This window comes from Amphiprion ocellaris, chromosome 12 (genome assembly GCF_022539595.1).
Source record: "Amphiprion ocellaris isolate individual 3 ecotype Okinawa chromosome 12, ASM2253959v1, whole genome shotgun sequence".
Classification (NCBI taxonomy): domain Eukaryota; kingdom Metazoa; phylum Chordata; class Actinopteri; family Pomacentridae; genus Amphiprion; species Amphiprion ocellaris.
This window is the reverse complement of record NC_072777.1, coordinates 10174965-10192756: the sequence shown is the minus strand read 5'-3', so window position 1 is coordinate 10192756 and position 17792 is coordinate 10174965. Positions and strand designations below refer to the sequence as shown.

The 17792-nt window shown below is 41.1% G+C and overlaps 1 protein-coding gene across 2 annotated transcripts in view; it reads left to right on the top strand.

Annotated features, from left to right (window-relative positions):
• syne1a (spectrin repeat containing, nuclear envelope 1a) overlaps nt 1–17792 on the top strand; it is a 140079-nt gene that overhangs the window by 46997 nt on the left and 75290 nt on the right. For both annotated transcript variants that reach the window (XM_055016112.1, XM_055016111.1), the window contains 15 exons: nt 67–168; nt 1012–1215; nt 2921–3128; nt 3776–3891; nt 4299–4504; nt 4609–4770; nt 4867–5146; nt 5451–5623; nt 6775–7084; nt 7213–7377; nt 8938–9297; nt 10735–10871; nt 13936–14113; nt 16558–16740; nt 17195–17338. In XM_055016112.1, coding sequence (XP_054872087.1) covers nt 67–168; nt 1012–1215; nt 2921–3128; nt 3776–3891; nt 4299–4504; nt 4609–4770; nt 4867–5146; nt 5451–5623; nt 6775–7084; nt 7213–7377; nt 8938–9297; nt 10735–10871; nt 13936–14113; nt 16558–16740; nt 17195–17338 — 2928 coding nt within the window. The remainder of the gene's footprint in view (nt 1–66; nt 169–1011; nt 1216–2920; nt 3129–3775; nt 3892–4298; nt 4505–4608; nt 4771–4866; nt 5147–5450; nt 5624–6774; nt 7085–7212; nt 7378–8937; nt 9298–10734; nt 10872–13935; nt 14114–16557; nt 16741–17194; nt 17339–17792) is intronic.

Here is a 17792-nt window from a genome sequence, read left to right as displayed (position 1 = left end):
TGGTGGTGTAATGTTCAGTGAATTGGTAGTGGGCGTGATTTAATTGTCTTGCACTTTGATCTACAGGCTGAGGTTGAAAAGAGGGAGCAGAGGCTGGACGTCCTGCAGGACAGAGTGACAGAGCTGAAGGAGCGAGCCAAACTGCAGGAAACCCCATTACAAATGCAGGTGAATATGGTGTATAAGAGACATAAAGGAGGAGTTTGCTCAAATATGCAACGGAGGCTGCAGCCTATCTAAACAACAGCAATGATACTATTGTAATAATTGTTATAAATGATGAGAACTGAAAACTACCAAAAATGGATACATTTATATCATATTAGGTAGAAGATTTTATGCCCTCTAATTCACATTTAATTATACAATAAAGAAAATATTTTTATTTTGCTTAGTAATATGGATTTCTTTTTATCAGAATCTGTTAATAGTAAAAAAAAAAAATTAAAGCAAACCTCTTGAATCTTTAATGTTTGCTGTTAGAAAACGTGTTGTAAATGGTGTAGTATGTTAAAGTATTCATGTGTGGACTGTGGATACAATCATGTTGCCTTGATATGTCATAGCAGCATCTGCAATAGCTTTAGAGTACATTAGGGAATATTTGCACTGATTCATTCCTCCTTTATTGAGAGCATTTCAACCTTTTAATGTATTTGCTGGTTTACTTCTTATTGTAAAAAGGACAAGAACCAGTTGCAAACGTCTACTCTACAACATGAAATCATAGTATGTGCCCTTGTTGGTCACCCATGGACTCTGCTGTCATTGTTATAGATTTCTGAGTAATTAAACTTTTTCTTTTGCATTTTAACTTTTCCTAACATATTTAGGCATAGATGTAGGTCAGTGAGTTTTCTGTGTTTGGTTTGTTTACAGCCTTGATACTTCGAAATGTTCCAAAACTACATTGCTGCTTTGTACTCCACAGAAAATTAAATATACTCTTCAATGCTTTTGCGTTATCTAAATCTGACTATAAAATGCTGCTTACTGATTTTATTGAACCAGGTTCTGGAGTCAGATCTGAGGAAGAAAATGGCCCATGCGCAGGAAGTTTACAATCAGGCCAAACACACTCTGACCTACTTCAGCTTCCAGAAGCAGCGACTGGAGGACCTCATGTCCCAGATGGCCGAGCGGCTGGAGGCAGTTGAAGGTTCCTTATCTGATCTCACCGAAGCTACTTCCCTTGAAGACATTAGTACAGTTAAGGTATGGACTTTTCTTGAGTGTGTCTCAAAAATACACTAAGGTTAAACTCGGTGTCCAACGCCGGTCCAACTGTTTATGTTGTTATTTCTGTTGCTTTTCTTCTTTTGTTTAAAGAAGTTCATATTACTTCCAACTATGCACTAAAACACAGTGAAAAAGACATGATCTATGTATTTTGTTGCCTTAATTAGCTACATTCCTTATAAATGTAGCTAATTATTATGTGATAATTATTATTTTTGCAGCAGGACACTCTTCATAAAAAGTAATGATAATGATTAATGCTAAAAACCTTTATACATTACACCCTATTGATCCCGAAGGAGAATTTATGTCCTCAAGTATGATTATACTCAGGACAATAGATCAGACCCAACAACTAGGGCTGGGACATTAACGCCTTAATTCCGATAAATTAATTACCGCAACATTAACGCGTTACATATAATAACGCGATTAATTGCACCCTCCTCAGTTCCCTCATTTCTGGCACACCGGTAACTCTGATCAACACTCCAGCCCAGTAGGTGGCGGTAATGAACCTAAAGTCTGTTTGTAGCCATGAAGAAGAAGCACAGGAAGCACTGAGTGAAGTCAGGCACTGGTGAACAGTGAAGGAAGATGAGATTGAGCTTGTTTGGCAGAAATTTTCCTTTTAAAAATCTTCCCGATGGCAGCTTGGATAAAAGTCTGGTTGTGTGCAAATTGTACAACAAAGAGTTTTCTGATCACTGCGTCACTTCAAGCCGACGGTATCACCTCAATGTAAAACACGTTGCTGTTAGCACCAGAGCTAACGTTAGCTACGAGTCATGCTAACGGATAACGGTGTAGCCATCCCAGAATAGACCACTTTTCTAGACAGTGCTTGAGTTTACAGAAAGTCTTAAAATGTTGAATAAAATCGCTATAATTACACTTAGATTTGCAGTAATCTGTGAATGTAGCAGACAGATGAAAAATGCAGATAAATAGAAATGAAACATTTTTGTGGTTTAAGTTTTTACTCCGTGGAGGCTCTGCCTCCTTGGAGGAGGAATAAACTAAACAACAAAAATATCTCTTTTAATAACATAATTATAAACTCTCTGTTTATGAAAAAATTACATAAATCAAAACTGATATTCCTATAAAAAGAACCATCAAAATTCCACCATTTATCAGACCCAGAAAAGATGAAAACAGAATGAATCTCTGGATTTTCAACTTTCTGAAGCTCCTTGAACTACTTATGCTGATTTTATGTGCCATACAGTGGAAAAAACAACTAAATTCAGGCTTTAAGTCATCAAAATCACTTTTTTCTGTATGTCCCATTTTCCTTTTTTTAAAATAAATTTTAAATTATAAACACGTATATGTCTGTTCATTCAACTGTCAACCACAATATATTTGAATAGAAAAACTTCACTTATTGTGTCAAATATTGCTATTTGACAAAACTGCAATTATTGCGATTAATTACAAAGCCTGTAATTAATTAGATTAAATTTTTTAATCGCGTCCCACCACCACCACCAACAGAATCCCATCTTTTAGGCTGTCAGAACATTTTGTTTTAGAACACTTCTGCATGATAGACACAGTTCAAAAGATACAGATAGGTGGATTTACTGGAGATGCATCTGTGTTGTTCCACCACTAGCCATAATAATGAATTTGCTCAGGCCCACACTCTTTATGTCTTACTATGTTTCATTTACAGGACCTGCAGAGCATTGTACAGCAACAGAGGGAAGACATGGACTCAGCTAGAGATGCCCTGACTGCCCTGTGCAGATCACATCCATCTCAGGAGCTGTCACACCTCTCCTCTGATCTCACTTCAATTGCCAAGCGAACAGAGGCTGTTGCCCAACGCTGTAACAAGACCAGGGGAAACCTGCAGGACGGGCTACAGCTCCACTTCAATGGTAAAATATTTAATTTATCAGTTTTGGTATGTGGAGTTCTGTCCTGATGATGCATCAGGTGCTTTCAGAGAGGACAAAATTTTTCTTTATCACAAATGCTATTTAGTGATTTATTTCATAGTTAAATTAAGTAGCTACCATAACTCATTTCCTGATGAGGATAAATTAGAATTTTAATAACACTTTAAACCTCATAATTAACCAATTAAACAGTACACTATTACACGAAGCAATGTCATTGTCCATGTTAGTAGTGCAACAGATTTGCTGTTGATTATCCCACATTTTTCCCCAGAGCACACTCAATCCGCCCACTACAACTCACACTCCATTCACACACACTGCCAGGTACACCGGTGCACTCTCAGTGCTCCGACACACACCTGTGCCTCGGAGAGTAATGTCGCTCTCGTCACATCTGTTCTCGAGGGAGTCATTTTGGGCTTGTTACCAAGGCAACCTAGCACTGCATAGCATGGACACGCCCACACTTCCCATCTGCCTCAACACATTGCCTCCTCTCGCCTTCAGGTTCCTCCACTTTTAAATCTTTTTCACCGTTTTTTGTCACACATCAGTTTTCCTCAACTTGTCACCATATAATTCAAGGAGGATTCATGGTTATTCATTGTTTCTGTTTCTCGAAGCAGAGCTCGTCCAAGACTTCCAATCATGGCTTACTGATTTGAAGCTGGAGCTAAAAGAATGCTCTAACCAATCAGGAGATATTGTCGTCCTTGGAGCCAAGTTGCAAAGGCTAAAGGTATTGTTCTATGTCATACTTTTATACTCTGTTTTCTACGGTGCAGTTGTTAGGACATTGCGGTCAGCCAAAAGCCTCTCAGTATCTGTAGTGATGTAATTTGTAGGTTAGAATTTTATCATTGCAAATATTTAAATTAATATTTAACAGTACATTTGGTACCTCCCATGTAATTTACTATCAATAAGACCAAAATAAACCTTGGTTTCTATTTGCAAGCATTTGAGAATGACACGAAGGGATTGTACTGAAAGAACAAATACTCCCAGAGTAGTAATTTTATGAAGCTTGGAAATTTTGTGTTGCCCATGTGAAAGATATTCTGAGAGTTGTGGATTTTGATTTCTTAAATTTAGCAAGTACATCGGTTTTTAAATAGTAAAATGTTTCTCTTTCTACATCCAAAGGTGTCAATTGAGCGGAGGTCAGAGGGTGAGGAACGTCTCTCTCAGGTTTGTGAGGAGGCTAAGAAGCTCCAGCTCCATCTGCCCAAAGCTGGAGCAGCACAGGTCCAAGACAATCTCTCCTTCTGTCAGAGAGAGTGGAGGAACTACCTCGACAGCTGCTCTCAAAACCAGCAAGACTTGGAAGAGAGCATTGAACTTCTGAAAAAGTAAGTTATTGCTCTTGGCAGTTCTTACATTTTATGCCAAGGAATTTTAATTAAATATAAACTCACCTCTTGCCTCTTCTCTCCCTTCCCCTCTCCATTCCTAGTTTTGATGACTGTGTGGAAGGTATAAGAGACTGGCTGAAGCAGATGGATCTCAGCCTCAAGAGTGAGCCTGTTGTTGGGGCAGACAGCCAGCAAGGAGCCCCAGACACCACTGAAGAGCTAGAGAAGATGGAAGACCTCCACAAGGAACTGATAGCAAGAAGGTTTGTACATGTGGGCATCTGGGGCCATATGTTATACACGCTATACCTTCATCTGTTAAATATTCTGAGGAATAACATATCCATTTCTCCTGTAAGGGAATCTATCGAGCGCCTCTGTCAGGAGGCCCATGCTCTGTCAGAAGCAGGCCGGGGGTCAGGAGGAGAGGTCAGAGTGATGGGCCAGCTACAGATGGAGCACCAGGCCCTGCTGAGGGCAGCCAGGGAGAGGCTACGAGGATGCCAGGAGAGCCAGGCCTTTGGTGAGACCCTCCTGGGAGTCTGGGTCTGGCTGGAGGAGATCCAGGAGCGACTGGGTACAGTAGACAGCACAATGGGGACCAAAGAGCAGTTAGAGCAGAGGCTGGAGACTGTGCAGGTGAGAGGGAGTTTGACTAGGAGTCTATGCATACCTGTAATTTTCATGAAATATAACTAGTATATACAATGAAATGCATGAAATGATTGTAAGGATCCATTGAGCATACACACATCATATATTATTTCCTTCACTATGTAATCAATTAATTTTATTCTAACATAGTTTAAAAAAAAAAAAATCTACTTCTATTACAATGTACAGTTGTTCCAATGAACACAAGAGGGGGCTGTTTGCTTGAGAAACTTTTCCACTTTATATTCTGATGTCTAAATCCAATTCACTGAGATGTCTGTTTGCACAGGACATCCTGCTTTTGAAGGGAGAGGGGGAGGTTAAGCTGAACATGGCAATGGGTAAGGGTGAGCTGGCCCTGCGCAGCTATGGAGCTGCCGGACAGGAAATGGTCCGCTCTCAGCTACAGGAGGTGGAGGATGCGTGGGCCACACTACTTGTGACTGCAATGAGCTGCCACAGGTAGACTACTCACCTTGAAGTATTTCCTGTAATATACTCTGATGACATTATTCCAGTGTATATAGAGTATGCACAGGGTGCAGTTAATAACCTAACTCCAAAACAAGCAGTCCTGCCCTTAACCAGTTGTTTCTCCATTGCATACACTGTAACTGTTCTGTGGTAACTGTAATCGTGTTTAATTTAGCCATTATTTACTTTTTTTTTTAATGTGACGTTAAAATATTTAACTGTGGACATTTTAAAGGCCATTTAACTTTGTGCCAAAAATCCTCTCTGCTGGGAGTAGGTTTTTTTCATCTTGATAAATTAATGTGTCAGTGCTATTAATTACCATTAGGTTAAATACATAATGAGAAGTATTTGTCTCATTTTGTAATGCTGATTGATGTGTCATAGTGTGTGCTCTTCTGTCTACGTGTGCGTGCACGACAACATGCACATGCACTGGCTTGTGTGTGTGTTTAATTGAGCAATTGTGGCCCCTCCAAGAAAAAATTGATCTCATTAGGGACTAAATGGAGGATGGCAAACAGTGGGTCACACATGGGGTGTGTTTGTGTTTTAAGGGGAAGGGGATAACAGGAGGCGAGGGGTAGCAGGTGAAATAGAGATGCATGTGTGTGTGAGTGTGTGGATATTGGCGTTATTTGTACATGCAGGGGTAACAGATGGCAAGGAAAATTATGGGTGTGTATTTGTGTCCGTGTATGTTTGAACCTCTTGATAAAAGGGGATAAAAGGCACTAAGCCAGTATTGCTGACAGTTTACGTTTCTTGTGCCTGTCGGGGGTCTGAAATATGCACTGTAGCTGTGTAGGAGAGTCAGAAAGCATACACTGTGTTTTTGTCTTGATTTTCATACATACAGATTCTGTGGGCGAAGAATATTTGAGTTTAAAGTTTTTAGATTACACATACATTTACATAAATGTCATGTTTTTGCTACTCTTACACATTTTTAACTATGTATATGTTTAATAATAATCACAGATCAAACAAGCCAAACAAGTCTTCATTGTCCATTAAAATGTGTTATTATTGAACTAGGTACGTTGTATATTCTACACATGTATTTGTCTATTCAAGCTGTATAATTCCTTTATGTGCCAGTCACACACTAAAACCAAGATCTGCTGTCTTCCCTCCAGTCGATTAGAGTGGACTGTGTCTCAGTGGGGAGGATATCTTGAGAGTGCTGCCCAGCTGCGGTGTTGGATGGAGGCTGTTGAGCGGGAGGTGTGTGCCCCTCTCACACCCCAGCCGGGACCCAGAGAAAAGGCATCACAGCTGGAGAGACTAAGAGCCCTCCTGGCTGACCTTGAAGACCACCAGATGGCGCTGTCCAGCCTGGAAGAAAAAGCCAGAGAACTGTTCAAGAAAACTGGTGATGCCAGCTTTAACCATGGTGCTCGTACCCAGCTGCAAATGCAGTTTGATGATCTCACAGCTTTGGTGGAGGTATGAAGGACTTTATTTTATTCCTCATTATAGATTAAAAAAAAAGATCTTGAACCTCTTTCAGCTTAGTTTATGCTGTAATATTACCAGCTTCTAAAACATAAACCTTGTTTGTGTGCATTCTGTAGGAAAGAGTACGTTTGGCGCAAGCAGTGGTGTTGGAGCACCAGGACTACCTAGAGGCTGTCAGGGAACTCACTGATTGGCTGATGACTGCAGGGGAGGAGCTACAGCATTGGTCAGATACATCAGGAGACTCTGCATCCATCAAAAAGAAACTGTCAGAAGTGAGGGTAAGAAAGAGGGTCGCATACAAGAATTTCTACACTGGGATACTTGAACTTTAGCTACAAAAGAAATTACTGGTTTCATCATTCCTAATGAAAAACAACGGTTACCATAAATTGATAGGCTGTCACATAGGTGGCAAGGCTAATGTGATGTAGATTGGACATAAGCGCATTTTTTTGTGCAGTGACATTGTCAACAAAGCAATCTAACATTTATTTGGATTCAGTCAATTTAAAACCAAATGTAGCACTCAATTTTAGGATACCGTGCACCATTTAAGAGGACAATTTCATCACACGGAGTCCACTAAGCAGCGTTCATGGCGCTTTTTGACATTCATACAATGTACATCATCAGATTGAGTTTGATCAGTTGTCTAGAAACTGTAAATGTCTGAATTTAAAGTATTTGATGATTTCCTTTGCATAAAAACTGAGATTCAAAGTTCATTGATGATTAATGATTCATTTGAACCATTTATTTGCTGGCGTTTTTGTATAGGTTTACTGTGGTAAATGTTAGGTAACTGAACTTCTATCAACATTCTGAGAAGTACATCAGAATAAAACAGTAGCGCAGTATCAAAAGCACTTATTTTGTAGTAGTATTGCATTTATTCAGTGTAAATGAAAACAATTGTAACTGAATTTAAGTTCTGTGCATGCTTCAGATATGTGCCGTTCCTTTGAATCTGTTCCCAGTTTAAAAGTGTTTTACCTATTATCTCTTGCGTATATAACTGATTGCTTAATCTAATCTTAATGGTTTCTCGCTGTGAAGGGGAGAGGAAATTATGTAGGGAATTGGAATTGGTTCTCAGTTTGTTCCCATATCAACGCCAAATATCTCTGTCTCTCCTGATACATTTTCCTGCCAATACATTGGATTACTATCATGCAAAAAATAAAAAGTAAAAGAGAAGAGCAATGGAATTAATGCCTATCAGTTTTCTCCGTCCGACAATTGTACAATTACAGAGGAGAGAAAATATGTGAGGAGAAATTAATTTGCATTTAAATTTTACACGTGGGCCTTAATTATCACAATTTAAATGTGTTTGCAGAGCCATGGTGTGAAGCATTTCACTAGAAGAGAAGATATCATTTCTGTGCTAGCTTTCATTTTCATTTTTCACTCATGGTCTCGACATTAATCTTTGTATCTGTATACTCAAGCACACTACAATGATAAGATGTCATTTTTTAGCCCCTTTCAATCCCCCTCTCAGCTCGCTGCTATTGCAAAATCAAGTGTTTGCTTTTCACATCGTCTGCCAACCGAGTGCTACCTTCTCATAGAGATTGAGGGATGGAGTTAAGAGGGATGAAGAGGGAGGATGAAATCAGTATAGAGAGAGAAGCCTGAGATATCAAATGAAAATATGGGACATCAAAATCAAAGAATTAGAGGTAAAGATAAAACGTGACGGAGTCAAAGACATAAGAGAAAAAGACTATATGGCAGCTTTAAATAGAATAGACTGCACAGCCAGAGATTGCTGTTTCTGTAGCCACAGTTTCCGTAGCAACTTTGTTTCCTGTCTACCCTGACGATCTCTCTAGGAGCGTGTTGAGTGTCGCCTCCTGGAAGGCCGAGACCGCCTCAGCCGGGTACGTCGCAGTGCAGCGTCCACAGCGGAACACACGGCGGCGGGAGGCTGTGAGGCCATGGATCGACAGCTGGGGGCGCTGTCGCATGCTTTGGAGCAGTGGGAGGGGGCTGCCCTAAGGGCCAGGGATGGCCTCGAGGGGGCCTTGGCTGCTGCAGCAGCTTTGGAAGAAGAATATGATCATCTAACCGCCAAACTGGAGGATGAGTTAAAAGAGTTAGATGGACGACTGAGAGGGTGGAGTCAGGAGTTGGTTAAAGCTGAAGGGCGGAGCAACGGCGAGGAAGCAGTGGAAGGATGGCAGCTGGCTAAGGTAGCATAAAATTTAAATAAACATAATGGAAACACAATGTCTGAACTACTCACTGTTAATCTTCTCACCATTGTTTTTTTTTTTAAAGTAATAAATGAAAAGTCACTGCTATGTGTAAAAACTGACAGTGTCTACTGTGTGGAACTGTACCATCAGAGACGGTGATTAGCCTGTTTAATGGAAAGTACCCAGAGACACACACTTACACAGATAGACATACATCCTCTGCATTCAACTACACTTCCTCTGCCAGTAATTATCCATTCTATTTGTAAATCCTAAAAACAGATTAGTTTGTAAATCAGCTTTACTGGAATGACGAAGGAGTGACAGCTACAATCCCATCACTTTCCCTGGTTTTCAGCTCATTCTGTCTTCCCCTGCTGTCCCCCTCTACCCCTCCCCCTTTTGTTGTTTTTTTGCCATTATTTTCCACTATCTCTCCCACCCAAACATCCCCCTAATTGTTTTCCTTCTTTTTCTCCTGTCTGTACTCTGACTTGGTTGGTCTGAAGTGTGCAGAGATGTCTTTCTTGGCTGCAGGCGTTATTTCTTAGTTGCTCTTGCTCCTCACCTCCCCTGCTGCTCTGTTTCTAACCTCCGCAGGATGTTTACAGTGTGACAATTTCTCTGTATTGTCAAGGCCATGCCAGCATGTACAACCGCATACTCCTCCCCAGGCTTCTTCGGGCCATCCCTTTCTCCAGTTTTTCTCAATTTAGGGCTGTCAAATAACAGAGGAGGAGTCTTTCCCCTCCTCCACTTCTCTCTCTCCTCCTCCAGCCTCCTTCCTGTGTCCAGCCTTGTTTTCGTTACGTGCTTGTTTGAACCAATTCTGCATCTGTGAGGGCTGACAGCTGAATTCCACCAGGAGAGATCGTGAGAGAGAGTGAGAGGGAGGAAAAATGTGTGAGAGGGAATAAGTGAAAGGAGTGGGAGGAGGGACCGAGAGAACGACAACAGAGGAGAGGAGAGAAAGTGGTAGAATGATAGGAGGAGGGAGAGAAGGAGAAGAAGAAGAGAGCACCGAGGTCCACAAGAGCAGCGAGGGAGGGTTGTTTAATCGTTATACGTCAGAAAGAGAGCGAGCGAGTGAGAGTCAGAGAGAGAGAGCTTGTACATATTTCATGGCACAGGATTACATGACTGTGTGAGTGCAGAATGTGAGGCACGCTAGGACGAGCGGGAGAACGTTATCCACAGCTCCTTCCTGCCACACTCCGCCAAGAACAGAAATGCTATTGTACAGGCGGCACTGTGAGTATGTGCTGGAGCGTGTGTGTGTGTGTGAATGTGAGAAAAGCAAAAAAGCAGGGTGTGAATAGGAATGCGAGTTCACTTATAGAAGGGTGTCATGCAGATCCGTTGGGTGCGTGTCTCTCCTTGACACAGACACAGTCACACTGAGCCAGCTGGTGTCTGTTCTGTGTTGTTTAGGACATACTGGAGGGCTTGCAGAGCGCTGAGCCGATGGCAGAGAAGTTGAAAGGCCAACTGAATGACCTGGTGCAATACTCCAGAGACCTGGGCTCGCAATCAGACCGGGTTACTGCGCTGATCAAACACCACAACAGGTGAGAGGAATCTTTCTGCTTGAGTGAACACTGAGGAATATTTCTGTGTGTGTGTTTATGTGGATGCAAAATGAAAAACAGACTTATTACATCGAGCTAAGCTATAATGCAGTGTTACTGCTCATGGACTTTCAGTTACAATTAATGTTGTCAAAATTAATAATTCAGATCTCTTAACCTTTTATATGTGCACTTTTAGTCAGAACAGTCTACAGCATCAGGTAGATGCATCAGAAAAATGCTGTGGACCAGTAATTATAATGTGAATGCTGAGTGCAATGCATCCTAGTGATTTCACAAACATTTGGACCTTCTAAGTTTTCATTTTGTTTAATTGCACGTCTGCTTTGAAAATTGTTTGTTCTTGCTGTGTTTAGCTTATTGTGTTTTATTGTTTTTAACTGTGTGTAGTGAGGCTAAAGGAAATTTCTGTAGTATAGATAATAAAGATCCTAACCTATGCTATTTAACCTAAAAGCCAACAAAGTTAGTTCTTAACATTTCTTTGAATTTATTTAAACTCAGAGAATTTGATGTCATGCACGGCATAAGTTATTTGCTTTCAGTGTTGGTTGTAACTGTGATTTTGCATGCATGAGCCATGTCATCATATATTGAGAAATGGCAAATTATTTTGATAATGGAAAAAGTCTTGTATTGAAGGCTTAAACCATTATGCTGTGGCTCATTTTTAGTGCTAAAAGGGATGTGTTATGTACATACATCATACAACATATTATACACAACATACATACTACATACAGCACGAACTAACACACATTGAAGAGTTTATTCCATAACACAGCAGTAGAAGGAGAGGGTTCTCCCCCTAAACAGCTCACGTGTTAGTACTCAGTTTTACAAGTGTATTTGTGTTATAGGTGTGTGTGTGGTACCATCTCGGTGTGGTGATGTCAGCCAGGGGAGGGTGAAAGGTGACAGAGAGCAACAGAGCCACCAGTTGCTAAGCGACATTTAACTGCCTTCCCTCACCTCCCTTTCTTCCCTATGTTTTGAGTCCTTCTCAGATTTATTCTTATGCAAGGTTCCGTGTGATTTTTCAGGAAATCAGACACATCTGAAAGGCCGTTTCTCCCACACTGATACATAGCTCGCTTTAGTCTGTTTACTAAAGCTCTAACTGCCTGCTTTGAACCCACAACTGAGCCTGTGTTCATTGAGTACTTGTTTGTGAGCACCCAATGCTAAGTAGTTTCAAAAGAATAACACTGCATACATAAGATCATGCATGCAGATATACATATTCAATAATATTTATGAACTTCTATAGTAGCACAAATGATCTACTTACTTTACATGGATGTGATATTAATGTGCTGCACTGTGACTAACATTTGTTGGCAAAACACCTGAGTGAGGTCAGCTTGTTGGAAATGCTTTGGCAGTTAATTGGCTTCGGCTGCTGATTGGCAAAAACTGCACCTTTCCTTATTCACTTGGCTCTTTAGTCTGTTATAGACTTGGCCTGTGCATACTTTGCACCTGTCCTACATTAAGAAGAGTGAGCAGACAGAATGAAAATGAGAGTCGGAGGAGGAAAAGGCAGCGACTCCCCCCTCCTCTTCATAACACTTGCCAGATTTTGTCTGTCACAGCAGAAAAAAGTGCTTCTTCTACACCCATGCTATCCCAACTGTGTTAGCCTTTCATGCCCTCATCACAGCATTAAAACTCAAGGGTGTTCTTGTTCATAGGTCTGTGTGTCCATTAGTGTGCTTGTGTGTGTTAGAGGTCTGTTACAGCAGGAGGGAGGGAGGTGTGTGTTTTTGCCTTGTTTTTGGTTTTTTCATGCCTCCCTTTGGACAGCAACTCTTGCTTAAACAGCTGCGCACCTTGTTTCCCTTCTGTCATCCTTTCCATCACTTCTTCCCCTCCCTCCTTTAACCTTCACCCTCTGCCCTCTACGTGTAAAACCCTGCGATTCTTTTCTTTTGTTGTCCTGCTTTGTTTTTGTTTTCAGCTGGAATTCAATTATACTGCACAGCAACACCATAAGTAAAACCTCCGCACCTCGGTGTTCTGCGAGTTTAAATAAAGGTTGAATAAATGAATTAATGAAAATGCACAGGTGGGTGTTGAAACAAAAAAAAAAGTAAATCATGTAACATACATAAATTACACAGCACAGTATCCCAAGAAGTTGCAGACATGTTGTACATTCCAAACCTCACAATTTATGTGGTGTAATTTGCCTCATATGTAGGAAGGTGGGAAAAAAACGATGTAGAGGTCAGGTTGGTGGATCGCTGTGTTTTTTACATTCTTGCATGCTGGAGAATTATTGACTTTCAAATGTATTTAACGGAGTGTTCATGCAGTTACATTCTTCCAGTTTTCTGTATTCTTTCTGCTAAAATCCTAGCTGTGTGTGTGTGTGGGAATTCTTTTCATTTCTGAAATGTCCTTCAATACGCTACAATACTTTGTGTTATTGATCCGTCTATTTTGCTGCTGTACTCAATGGTTACAGCTATTAATGGTGAAGGACAGATGAACAACAGCAAAAAAGTCTATTAAAAATAAAACTCGCCAAAATCAAAATGTCACAGTCTCCGTTTTGTATATTGTCACCCTTCACACTTATCTCCTCCATCTCACCCTTTTTCTTATAGCGGCAAGCTGTCATGCCTCGTTCTCTCCATCTTGTCACCCCTGTGAACTCTTGCCCCAATCATATGTTGCCTCTCAACCCCCTCCCACGCGGTACCCCTTACCACCATCCCCCACTCTGCCTCTTTGCCCCAGTCCTCATTCCTTCCACTTCACCCACTTTACCATTTCTCCACCTGCCCATTTCTCATTCCTGCTCATATATATCCCAGGCTTGGCTTTATGCTGTTCCTGCATAATGTGTCTACAGTACAGACAGTATCTGAGCATCTGCACGAGCCTTCTTTGTTTTGACGAACACATGGCCAATAGACGGCAAACACTTCCTTCTGGTTGTAGCTTCTTTTTCTCTTTGTTCATCTCTTGAGGGAGATTTCAACCTGTGAGGAACGTGTTAAGTCAGTTAAGCCTTTTCTTTCTTCCCTCCCCACAGTCTCAGCCTTCGTGCATCCAGGGAGTGTCAGAATAAGGAGCGCCTGTTAGAGCAGAGGTTCCGTGCTGCCCTGAGAGACTTCCAGCAGTGGTTGGTCAATGCCAAAATCAGCACCGCCAAATGCTTCGATGTGCCACAGACTGTCACAGAGGCCTCTACCGCTTTGCAGAGGATTCAAGTAAGACTCATCTTTTTTTTCCTAACTCTTATTTACATTTGACATCTGTGAAGTTGTCCATGTTCTCAAAATGTTGGTGGCATACAATTGTTGACATGTGCAGTCTTTGGTGGGGTGCTTTGCACTACACATTGAGGATATGTGGAAATTGGTATTTTGTTCAGAATATTCAGATGTTAGTGTGCTTACCCAGTTTGGATTCTATTTTTGCTGCTAGAAATATAAAATGCACCACCTCCTGTGCACCACAGAAGTTGTCCCAAAACAGCCCTACCAGACACAGAAAAGCAAATACACACATTTAATCAGATTTTTGTAATATTGTTCAGGGACAGAATGTAGTAGAGGAGGAATAGAAAGTAGTATTTTATTTGAATGGAACTGTTTCTAAATATTACTTTAATCCAGCTTTTTGAGAAAATTACGTTTTTAATAACTTGTTTTGTGCTGGTAGAGTGTTTGCAGGGAAGATAATGACATCCAGTCATTGTCTCATATCTGAGAACTACCACCCAGCATGGCCATATATTCAGTTTTATACTGGCCATTAAGCAGCTCCACTGGAGCAGTGATGGTTTCAGAGTCAGCATCTGTTGATAGCAGAGCTGAGGCACTTTCATTTATTCTCTTACATAAACCTGAGTTTTTCTCCGCTTTGGGGGCATTTAATTCGACAAGCTTTTTATCACCAACATTTTTTTTGTCTGCTCCTTGAGAAGTTTAAAATATGCATAATTTTGAGTGATATTTAAATCCAGAGCTGCTAATTACACACCAGTACTAGCCTTTACTTTCTTTGCATAGAGGTTACTGGCTAAGAAAAGATTGCTACTGCAAAGAAAAGTCAAGTAATCTAATATCTGAGGAATCAACTCACCTACAGTGGGAAATTCCTCTAAGGGATGTCTAAATTAACATGCCCACTGTTGAGTGTCCTCTGGTGGGCTTGTTGGAGTGATGGGACCTGCAGTAGGCAGGATAAGCTGGAAATAGGCACATAGCCAAAAGGGATAAGAGAAAGCTCCACAATGGGGTCTCTCTGTCATTCTCTTCAAAATATCTCTGTGTGTCTGTCTTTCTGAGAAGTCTGTGTCTTTCTCTGACACTCTGTTGGTCTGGCAGCTTCTTCAGAGCACCACAGGGCCCTGGCTTAGAGTCAGGTGCTTCTCTGTTAAGGTAGACGTCCCTACATCCCTGCACCAGACAGTTAATTACCTCTCAGACACCTGACCGCATCCACCACCACATTACCGGCAAGGAAATGTGGTAGTACTGTTGAGCTCTTGTTTTAAGACAATAAGAACTTGATTGTACTCTTGCAGTTTTGAAACTGCGGTTCAGCAGTGGTAAAACATCTGATCCATAATTTACATAATGACAGTCACATGGTCACAGAGAAGCGACAGTTCAGAAAGTCAGAACACCAGCATGCAATGTGAAAAAGATAATTTTCAGAAAAGATGATTAAAGAAGTGCTTTGTAAGATTTTTTGTGTTTACACCTTTAGAAGTTTCTAGACAGTCTCTGAGGATGAGAGGGAATTTCATACAGCATGTGGCAGTGAAGGAGAGAGGAATACAGAGGCAATCATGTTTTATTTATTATTGACTTGGTGAGGAATGTGGAACAATGTTTCCACATGGCTGACCTCCAGGAGGGCCAGCATAGGAGGGGTAGGGGCATCCATTGTGTCATGCTTAATTGGTGGTATACAGATACATTGGCAGGCTGAGAAGTGTGTTAAGTGTGAAAAACACCGTGAATGAATATAGAGTGGTGACAGAAAATAAAGAGACAGTGAGATAAAGAGAGATTGAGACAGTGAAAGACGCAGACTTTCTATACTTGCGTGTGTATGTATTTGTGCATGTGTGTGTGTGTGTGTGTGTGTGTGTGTGTGTGTGTGAATAAGGAGGCTGAAGCTATAGTGTGTGTAAGTGATGTGCTGACTGCACAGATGGTGGAGTGGTCCCTGCTGCGCTACTGTCATCAGCTCAGCTCTGAGGGAGGGATGTCTGTGTGTGCATACTGCATATGCGTGTGTGTCTTAATATGTGTGTACATTGTCAGTGGGTGGGTACAGAGGAGCTATGTAAAAAGCCGACACATTTTAGGCTCACTCACTTTCCTCATCTTTCAATGGTCAGGACCCTCCTTCTGTCCATGCATGTAGAATTAGTAAGGACTCGGTTCACTGTAATTACTCCCTTTCACAGTGTATAGTCAGATTCTAGGACACTGAAATAAAATCTGTTAGCCATTAGAGACTGGCTATATTGATTTCACTTACCCATCATTCATTGCATCAGAAACAAAAGGCAAAAAAAAAGTTGAGAGTCGTCATTCAGTCCATTTTTTTCCTCCTTTCACTTTGACACCCTCCTCCCTTTGTGTGCATGTTTGTGTTAAATAGTCAGAGCTCCTTTGTCTTTGTATCCCCTCAGGAGTTCTTGAGTGACAGGGAGAATGGCCAGGCCAGGCTGAGTACAGTAGGAGCCAGTGGGGAGCTGCTGATGGCTGTAGTGTCCAAAGACAGAGTGGAGGGAATCAAGGCCAAGGTGGCGAATGCTCGAGAGGACTGGAAGAGCCTGATGAATAACCTGCAGTTGAGAGAAGATGCACTCAAGGTTGGTTTGCATTTATTTTTGTTTGGATGCCGTTTTCTTTGCTGAAGTCTCCTCTGAGAAATAAAATCTGACTGACTGTAAGGGGAAATAAAGGTCAGCTGCGTGGTTTAGTTCCTTACATGAGTGTAGACTCACAATGTGTATAAAATATGTCCATCTATGGGGTTGCTTATCTCTTGTCAGAATCCACTAATATATTTTTTATGTTAAAGTACTAATTTGCTTTGAATTTATATACTGTGAGAATGAATATTTACTAAACACTAGTGGGCATACACATGCGCAAATGTCAGTATGGATTTAATATACATCTCAGATCTGACACCAGATTATAATGAATAAATAATTTCAATTTAACATTAAAATGCTTACCTTATCTAATAAACTGAATTGTGTTAGTTTGTGCAGAAGCAGTTTATAGCAGAATTTTACTACTAATGTGTCACATTTGTAGAACCTGCAGTCCCAGATGACAGAGTTTGAGGCCAGTGCTGAGCCTCTGCAGGACTGGCTGAACAGCACAGAGGTCAGAGTTCAGGAGAGCAGTGCTCGGCTCCACGACCTTCCAGCCAAGAAACAGGAGCTCAGCAAACTACAGGTACTTTTGAGATCAAGTCACTCATGGTGCTGTCTGCTAGTTTTTACAGTATTTCATTGCCATTCCTTCAGCAAGAGATTTTGCAACACATAAATACATTTTAATCCATACTGTGGGATCCATCTTCCTTGAACTGCTTTACATTACAGAGAGTGTGCCTTTTTACATTTGTCTTTATATCTGCTGTCACTGATGTTGGTTCCTTTCCTCTCCTCACTCAAGTAGACCTTGTCATTACACCGTAAATTGAATATTAAGTAGATTTTCCAAGGTTACTAAACAGTAAGCTCTTCATCAGATATGGATCCCTGAAGTACATTTTCAAATCAGTGGGGAAAAGAGAAGGACCTAATTACATTTGTCGGGCACCACTAGATCAAAATAGAGCAGTGTCTTGACACAATAGTCAGAGGAAAAGTCCAGAAATCTAATTATTTCTCCTTCTGTCACAGCT